Raw genomic sequence first — 9,509 nt, 5'->3', positions numbered from 1 at the left:
TGAGATCCAAAAGATTTCAAACAAAGAGAATATTGTTGAGAAAATCTCTCATCAAAATTCCAACAACCAACAACCCAATCTTACCTATATACTATTGTAAGCATTATTCCAAGTCCCCCCTTTAATACTTACATTACATCATTACAAATATTATTAGAAGAAACATAAATTACATATAGTCACATCTATCTGACTGGTTCCTCCCCACTCTGAAGTCTCCCAGACAACTCTCTTTTCACCACCACAATCTTCGAGCTTTCCATTCAACTTAGGACATAACCACCTCCCGAATAACTCTCTTTTCACCACCACAATCTTTGAGCTTCCCATTCAACTCATTTAAGAAATAACTGCCTTTGACTATCTTTGATAAACTTTGTATAATTGTCGATGCTTCTTGATCAACGAACTACAATTTTGATAGTTTTATAGGTGAGTTGTGTGATTACTAGGCGTATAAAGTAGCAGTCAATTATGCAGTTGACCTTTCTAGATACAAGGATCTCATAGCAACAATTCTATAAATTCTATAAATTCAACTAGATAAATGTCATTGTGAGTAATAACGGATTTCTTTTAACCTTAACATTAAATTTATTTTTATACTTATCAAAACATGTATAATTCTTAAAAAAGAATTGTCACTAAACTTGAAGGTATACTTTGTTGGCAAACAATTATGCATTTCTCAGTAATGCATTCAATATTATGTACGTTAGATATATTAGGAGATGAGGACCTTCCAGCAAATAGATCTTGTTTGGCAGGGAAGCATAGCTACCGTATATGGTATGCATGCAATAGTAATACATCGGATATGTTATGCATCCAATAGTAATACATTCTATGTTAGATACATTGGATATATTGTTAGATATATACACTATTTAAATCCGACAATATATATCGACTTATATAACTATACACCATTGAATGCACTAGGATGTATATCATTTACCATTCTCCTAGTAACAACTTTCCTCCCATGTGAAAAGCCCTTGACCTGCTTGATTGACTTGTAGTTTACGGATCGCAGTGCCCTTATTAAGAAACTTTGTCATGAGAAAATCACATGTATGTTTATTACAAAACGTGAAGAACAAGTATTCATAGTTGATTGAAAATCCTTGCCAAATATTTGCCAAAAGAAAATTCTTATCTGCTGAAAAAAAATGGTTTACACACAATCTAGTCTCTAGGACGTGCACACTGATAACCCATCACATACATTATTTGAGATATAGATACTAAATATTTCAATATGGAATAGCGCCATAGAAGCTTTAATTGTTCCAATTGCAGTTAGTGCGAACTTCTCCTTCATCTCCAGTGAGAACTTGCACGTTTCCTAAGTTCACCATTGACACACTGAATTGCTGGTAGAATAAATATGGATTTGATGCAAGCGTGTCAATTAGAAATTTTGTTCTAGCATCGCTGTAAAGAAGTTGATCTGTCACAAATAGTCCTTTTTTATTCTGCAGATTTTGGTAGTACACAGCATCCAAAACATTGGGTGTTGTGGGGTCTAAGTGCACTAAGTTTGACCCCCAATTCCATCCATAAGTGCACTTCTTTTGCAGGTATGTAACATATGTGGGATCCATGGTTGGATCAGGCTTGCGGGTGCCATTGAAGTTGTAAAGCCTGTCCTGTATCACACTGCAAACGCTTCTCCCAATTGTGTGGGCACCTGAAAACACAAAGAAACCAAACATGCCCATGAATTCTCATATTTTGTAAGTGATTCTGATAGCAACAATTCTATATTTGCATTCATTTTTCATTTTAACTAGGCAGAAGATTAAAAACCAAAGCTACAAAAATCCATATGTTTACACCCTCGGATAAGATAAATATAGGACCAGATCAATTCCCAAAATACAGTAGAATCCTTAACTACCAGGGGTGGATTTCAACTCATTAGACTCTAGACAGGCATCCTTAACACGATTCTAACTTAGGGGTAATCAGAAGCACAAGCAGCAAAGTCAATTGCTTTACCGCTGATTTTGTTGCTTGTGCTTTTCAGTAATGCTATTGAAGATATTGGAATACTTTTTAAATGTGAGGGATAAAATAAAGTCAAACAATTGATTTTGTGTCTGTGCATCAGATTTTAAGATATTTCAGACCGTTTTAGTACATCAGATTTTGGGGATATTTTAGATTCTGTAATTCAGATAAGATGTTCTAATCAATTTACATGGATCAGAATACTATGGTTCGGAATGCTATCTATCTAAAAAAATAAAAAAATTAGTAGGAGAGTTTTCTTATTGAAGAATATTTTATTTAAAGTTTTTCAAGACCCTAAAGTCATTTATTCCCGATAACGATTTTCGCAACATGTCTATGGTTTAGTTTCAGTCAAGTTTCAGGGTTAAGTCTTTCCAGAGAGAAATTGCAGATGAAAGTCACTTAAGTCACTTTGAAAGAATTAAAACTATCAAGGGGCATCCAAGCTTTATTGACCTTCCCAAAATCCTAGTAATCCACATCATTCTTCTCTTATCCAATAAACAAGCTAATTCCAACCTAAACTCAATATACTCCAAAAACAAAATCAATTTCATATAGAATATTAATTTTTCAAAATACCAATTTATGAAGAATTCTTAGAAGGTAAGGTTATTCCTGAACCCTGAATAATATATTTTCAGAAACTGGATTTGTAACATTGCCATTCTAACTTTAACATGAGTTATGAGTTATTTTATCATATTAAGAAGTACAATAGTTGTGTAACATCGTTTAACTTTAGCTTATTTAGTTATTGTAAAATTTACATAAAATTAAACCTAAAATAGAAAAACACAATGATATCTGTGACTGAGAGCAGCTAACCTGAAAGAATAACTAAATCAAGAATACTGAGTCCCCTTGACTGGAACAATTCTATCAGTGCAGTCAAATTTTCATGGCCTTGCGGAACGATATATGTTTCCCTTGCTAGGGAGATGCGACCGTCTTTCCTACCAAAGGGAACGCTCCAGAATGGCCCTCCCAACTGTAGCACATGAGCAAAATAAATGAATCAATGGTGGAGAATGGGATACGGTAAAGTATTTTCCGTGATTATTTTGAAAATGGTGATAGTGATTATGGGGTTTTGGATAGATGATCATTAAAAAATAATCATAATAATTATGAAATTTTGAATAGATAATAATTACGAGATCGAGATCGAGATCGAGATCGAGATGATATGTTAAAAAAAATAAAAAACTAACATTAGGAAGAAGAAATATAGATACCAGAAGCGATGCATCCCGTGCAATTGTTGTGAGGATATCGGCGCAGGAAACTGTTCGAGGGCATGCATTCTCCAGCTGTTGCTTGATGTCATCCACGACATTAAAACCGCGCAGTGTACGGCTTACTGTAGAATCTCTCTCGCTTCCTCCATAATTCAACAGAATCGACGCATCGCATCCCTGTGAAGATACAGTAAGAAGTCATTGAACTAGATAATTTCTCAGCCAGGGTACATGACTTTTTCATTTTTTAACATATCTTTTTAATACTAAAAATGAATTTAGTACCCACATTATGCACATTAAGCAACTTCAGATTAATATTTTATTTTTAAATTACAATAAAATTAGGTCAAACCCCATTCACTGGGTTATTGTATTTAATTTATTGACATCTATTAAGATACATGTGGTGAGCTTACAATAAAATTAGGTCAAACCCCATTAATTGGGTTATTATATTTAATTTATTGACATTTATTAAGATAGATGGGGTGAGCTTACTCGAAGAAGAGAAGGAGATTATTCAGAAAAATTAAGTTATTTTTATTTTTATTTATTTATTTATTTTATTGGAATATCGTATTTAATTTATTGATATTTTAATATAAATATCAGAAAATGAAAATAAAGAGATTATTCAGATTTTTTTTTTTCAAGTATTAAGAAAATAAAAAAAGTTGGTAGTGTGAGAATTGAATATAAAAATAAAATGGTTAATCTATCACAAAGTATCTTTCTATTTTAACTAGCCCAAAGAAGAAAATTAACGAGGGGTTTGTCGAGAAGATGGGAGCATTTATTGTGAAGCTTCACAAAAAAAGGGCCGAATACATCAAGCAAATGAAGAAGCAATCTGTCCATAGGCTATCTTTGGCCTCGTGGACGTTAAAATAATTTCTTTCTTTCTTTCTTTCTATAGCAAAGATTAGAACGAATTCTCATGAGCTCCATAGTGAAACAGGTCGTTGGGCAGTTCCTAAAACGCTATGGATGGAAAGGATCTGCCATATATGTGAGAATAGGAACATTGAAGATGAAAACCACTTCCTCTTAGAGTGCCCCGCCGCGTACAACCACATTAGATCTCAGTTTCACAATCTTTGTTACAATACTGACCTCCTAGCCTTTTACAATGTCAAAATTATAGTGAGCTCGGGAGGCTTCTCTCCAAGCTTTTTGAGCATAGGAATAAAATCTTAAATCAAATAAATAATTTGTTTCTTTAGGTCCAATAGACCAATGTTTCGTCTCAGCGGACGTTAACCATCATCATCATCATCATCATTAAAAAAAAAGTAACGAAGTCTTTTATCCTATAATATTTATAGAAATAACTCAAATTCAATTTGGATATTAAACTTAACCACTTTCAATGTAAAATTTTGTTTGTTTATTTATTTATTTTATTTTTATTTTTTCCATTATTATTATTATTTTATTTTTATTTTATTTTATTTTTATCAGTTTTATTGTTTAGAATAATTAAGTTGTAACAAAGTCTTTTATCTTATAATATTACAAAAATAACTAAAACTTTAAACTTACTCACTTTCGATATAAAATTTTATTTATTTATTTTTATTTTTTCCATTTTCTTATTTCTATTTTTCAGTTTCATTGTTTAGAATAATTAAGTTTCACCTTATTATTACTAATCTTCGTTTAGATTAAAATAATAATAATAATAATAAAACTTAATTTAATTCTTATTTACAGCTAATTTCTATCTATTATTTTATTTTAATAAAAAAATTATTTATTAATTAATGATAATTTTTTAGTTAAAATTAGCTGTTATATTTTAATGACTAAAAAATATTTGGCTTCATTTATTTAATCTAATGTCATGATCTGATTTTTCATCTTATCTTAAAGATGAACCACACTAAATAATTGATAATTTCTTTATATACTTTTTACTAAAAACCTTAACGGTAAAAATTATCTTTTATTAAAATATATATATATAATTATAATTTTCAAAATAATTTTTATAATATATTTTAAAAATTATTGCAAATCCTATATTTATCTATGATAAAAAAATCCATTACTGCAGAATATGATATGTGAGGAATTTCATTAAGAATATAGACCACGAATTAATTATTTGAGAATTGGATCTGCTACGAATCTTATTGTGATTCTAGTAAAAATAATTGAAAATATTTAAAACATAGTTTAATAAACAAATTCATTATCTACCCTTTGGTGGAGAGAATTTCAAAGAACACGATCGATTAAAAAAATCCATAAATTTGATATATGAGAAATTTAATTGAGATGAAAGGAACATTTTACCATCCTGGGTGAAAGGGATTTGGTGGAGAAAACTTTTTGAAAGCAGTTGTCTATAACGCGACTTTTTGAAAGCTTTTCTGACAGGTTTTTCCGGTCGAAATCTCGCAGGAATTTATTGGAATCGCAAGTTTGATATCTAGTTTCTGCACAATGAAAGCGTCCCAAGGGTTTTCGAGGGTGCTAAATCCAAATATGCAGTTAAAAAACCATTTTAACTGCAACAAATCAAGATTTAACCTCAATTTCTTCCGCGGATTCCATCACCGGAATCTCCAAAAAGTCGCATTATAGACAACTCCTTTTTGAAATGGGAAATTTTTTAATGATATAATAAATATGGATTATTTAATTATTATTTTTGAAAATATTAATAATTTTTATGTTAATATATAAATTGAAATAAAATGGATTTATTTTATAAATATATAATTTAAAAAAATTTAAATTATTTAATTTGTAAAGTTATTTATATATTTATTGATATAGATTTATCTCAATTTCACTGATGGAGAAGGATCAAATTTTTTAAGATATAAATATAAGAAAAAATTGTATTTTGGGAAATTTGATATTAAAAATTTTTATTTATAATTTATATTTTTTAATTAATCAATTTAATTAAAAGTGAAAAAAAGACATAATATTAAAATATTTTATTTATAATTTATATTTTTTAATTAATCAATTTAATTAAAAGTGAAAAAAAAGACATAATTATTTTAGAGACAAATTTTAACTTTGATTTGTGTATACTAATATAAATATTCTAGAATATTCAGTGAATGTTAAATCATACCATTCACTTAATAATAATTATTAATTAAATTAAAATTCTAGAAGTTATATTCCAAAATAAGCAAGTTTATGGCATATTTAATTATGCATCATCTAATATCAATAATAGTATTTGTACATGTACTTTGTAAACTCCATATTAATGAATAAAGTAATGACATATCTCCCTTATATTAAAAAGTAATTTTGTTTAATTACTTCATATTTTCAATTACTTTATATCCTATATAAAATTAAGGTTAAAATTAAAATATTTTATTTATAATATACATTGATGTAAACATCTCTCAAGTTGTATTTTAAATAATAAAAAATCACAATCTCTCATAAAATTATCCTTAAAAAATTCAATAGAAACATCAAAACATCAAATTATCATTCAAAATCTTATTGCCAAATAGAAAAAAGGAAAAAAAACCTAAACTTCATTTCACATATCGCAAATTCCCCCAATATTTAGCAATCAAACGGACATGGCGCAGTCAAATTCGACAACAAACGGACATGGAGCTGTCAAATTCGAAAAAAATCAACAATATTTGAAGAATCAACAATCGATATAAAAATACTTTAATTAAATGGATAAAAATATCTAAACTTAAATTTCCCAAAATACCAAACCAATTGTCCTAAAAACAACCGAGTAAAATTATTTACAAAGATGTTGATGAACTTACTCGAACGACGCAGTCGTGGAAGTGGAGACGTATGAGGCTGGCAGCAAGTGTGAAGTCCTGCTGCACCCAATATTGAACCCTGTCATGAATTATTTGTTCGGCGTTGGGGCAGCTCTGAGCGTAGTAGGTGGGCGACAGAAACTCTTGAACTGCCCTCGGTCTCCTCTTCACAGGCGCAGTTGCTTTGTTTACAGGCTTGGATGCTACCTGGTTAGCAACTAATGGTGATGGAGACTTTGCAGAGTTCAGTTTCTCTTCCGCCGCCAATGCAAGGGCTCCTCCATACATAAGCAAAACTATCGCCACTAAATGTAGCAAAGACAAAGACATGATGTGGAATTTCTGGCTATTCACAGATCAGTAACTAATGCAACTGTGTGAGCAACTGGTGTGGGCACTGAGAAGTTTATATATATATAGTGTGAAAGATAGAGGGAACGAAGGTGGGTTAGATGGCATCGTGGGAAATAATAGGGCACGTCTAATTCATGGGGTTGCAGGATTTGTTTGTTTATTTCATAACGTGAATGCAACAATGTTGTCAGTGGACTGAATATGCTCTTCAAATCGTGCGCACCATGTACTCCCCATCACCAGATTTCTTTATTCCAATTCCATGTTTATTCTTTTCTTATTCGTTTGTTAGGGAACACTTCATATTTTATGATGGCGTTGTCTCAGAGGACAGTTAAAAATCACTGGTTTCAAAAAAAAATTGAGAGTGGGAATTTGGTTTTTTATTTTTTCAAATAAATTTGATAGTCGGAATGTTTAAATTGTGTTTTTAGGGTGAAAATAGATTCAGTATAGTCAAAATTTTTTTTTGTCATTCAAAGAACCTTGAAAACTGAAACATGGAGTTCAAACATTTTCGCCCAATATAACCAAATCTTATCTTAAAGAAAATTTGACACCTAATTGTAAATATTTAGAAATTAAAATAGATATGAACAAAAAAATTAATTTGATTTTTATGTTTTCAATTTATGAAATCTACCATCTATATAAAATGACTAAATATATTTAAAAAATAGAATAAGTATAAGCTAAAGATTAATTTGGATTTTATTTTTTCAATTTATAAAACCCACTTTTTTTTAGAATAAATATAAGCAAAAGATTTCTTCCTTCCTTCCTTTTTTTTCTTTAGAGTAAATATAGCAAAAAAAATTCTTTCCTTCCCTTTCTTCCTTCCTTCCTTTCTTCCTAAAAACATAAAATCAAACTATTAGCTTTAACCATATCTATTTAATTTCTAACCTAAACAATCTACATAAAAATGCCCACTAACTCCCAATTGAATTTAAAAGTTAGCTTTTAGGCCTTTGCTTTTGAAAATCAATCAATCAATCCATCCACCAAATCACCACCTATTTACACAAAACTACCTACATAAAAAATACCCACTGGTTGAATCTTAAAGTTCGCCATTTATTTAGGCCCTTGCTTTTGAAACATAATACTGAAATATATTCGGATGAAAACAGGTACAACCCTATATTCTTTTGTACATCATAAATATTTGAACTTTCGATTACATTACCATCAAAACATTATCATATCATAATGTGGGAATTTAGGTTAAAATGAATTAGCCTTTATGTCAATTTTATTTATAAAAATAAGAGTAGACTATATCATGAGATGCAAAGTCGTCAAAAGTATCAAAACATGGTGACATTTTTTATAACAGTTATTACTTTATTTTCAATGTTTTGAAACTTTAAAATGTCATATTTTATTCTGTTTTAATATGATTGGCTAATATTTATTAGAGTTAATATATATTTATCATATTTTTAAGATGTAAAGTCATTAAAAGTATCAGAAATTTCATGGTGACATTTTTTATACGAGTATTACTTAATTTTTAATGTTTTGACACTTTAAAATAATCATATCTTATTTTTAAAACTTAATGTTTTGATATGATTGCTTAATATTTATTAGAGTTAATATATATTTGATCATATTTTCAAATTGCAAAGTATCGGAACCTCCATGGTGACATCTTTTATACAAATTATTACTTTATTTTCAAAGTTTTGACACTTTAAAATGATCATATGTTATTCTTAAAACTTAATGTTTTAATATGATTGGTTAATATTTATTAGAGTTACTATATCTTTTATCATATTTTCAAGATGTAAAATCATCAAAAGTATCAGAACTTTCGTGGTGACATTTTTTATACGAGTTATTACTTTATTTTCAATGTTTTGACACTTTAAAATGATCATATCTTATTCTTAAAACTTAATGTTTTAATATGATTGCTTAATATTTATTAGAGTTTATATATATTTTATCATATTTTCAAATTGCAAAGTCGTCAAAAGTATCATAACCTCCATGGTGACATCTTTTATACGAGTTATTACTTTATTTTCAATGTTTTGACACTTTAAAATGATCATATCTTATTGTTAAAACTTAATGTTTTAATATGATTGGTCAATATTTATTAGAGTTA

The 9,509-nt window shown here is 29.0% G+C and overlaps 1 protein-coding gene across 1 annotated transcript; it reads right to left on the bottom strand.

Annotated features, from left to right (window-relative positions):
- Window positions 1-1,283: 1,283 nt before the first annotated feature.
- LOC149235355 (peroxidase 7-like) lies at window positions 1,284-7,363 on the bottom strand. Its single transcript, XM_089368530.1, has 4 exons — window positions 7,034-7,363; window positions 3,258-3,437; window positions 2,848-3,010; window positions 1,284-1,693 (listed from the first exon to the last, which is right to left on the bottom strand). Exons 1-4 carry the CDS (start codon window positions 7,361-7,363, stop codon window positions 1,284-1,286), a joined length of 1,083 nt encoding a protein of 360 aa, XP_089224656.1.
- Window positions 7,364-9,509: the final 2,146 nt, after the last annotated feature.

Source organism: Pinus tabuliformis, chromosome 8, assembly GCF_031772625.1.
Source record: "Pinus tabuliformis cultivar Carrire ecotype Pingquan chromosome 8, CPIR1, whole genome shotgun sequence".
Taxonomy (NCBI): Eukaryota; Viridiplantae; Streptophyta; class Pinopsida; order Pinales; family Pinaceae; genus Pinus; species Pinus tabuliformis.
Note: the sequence above shows the minus strand (reverse complement) of the source record. Positions and strands in the feature narration are given on the sequence as shown.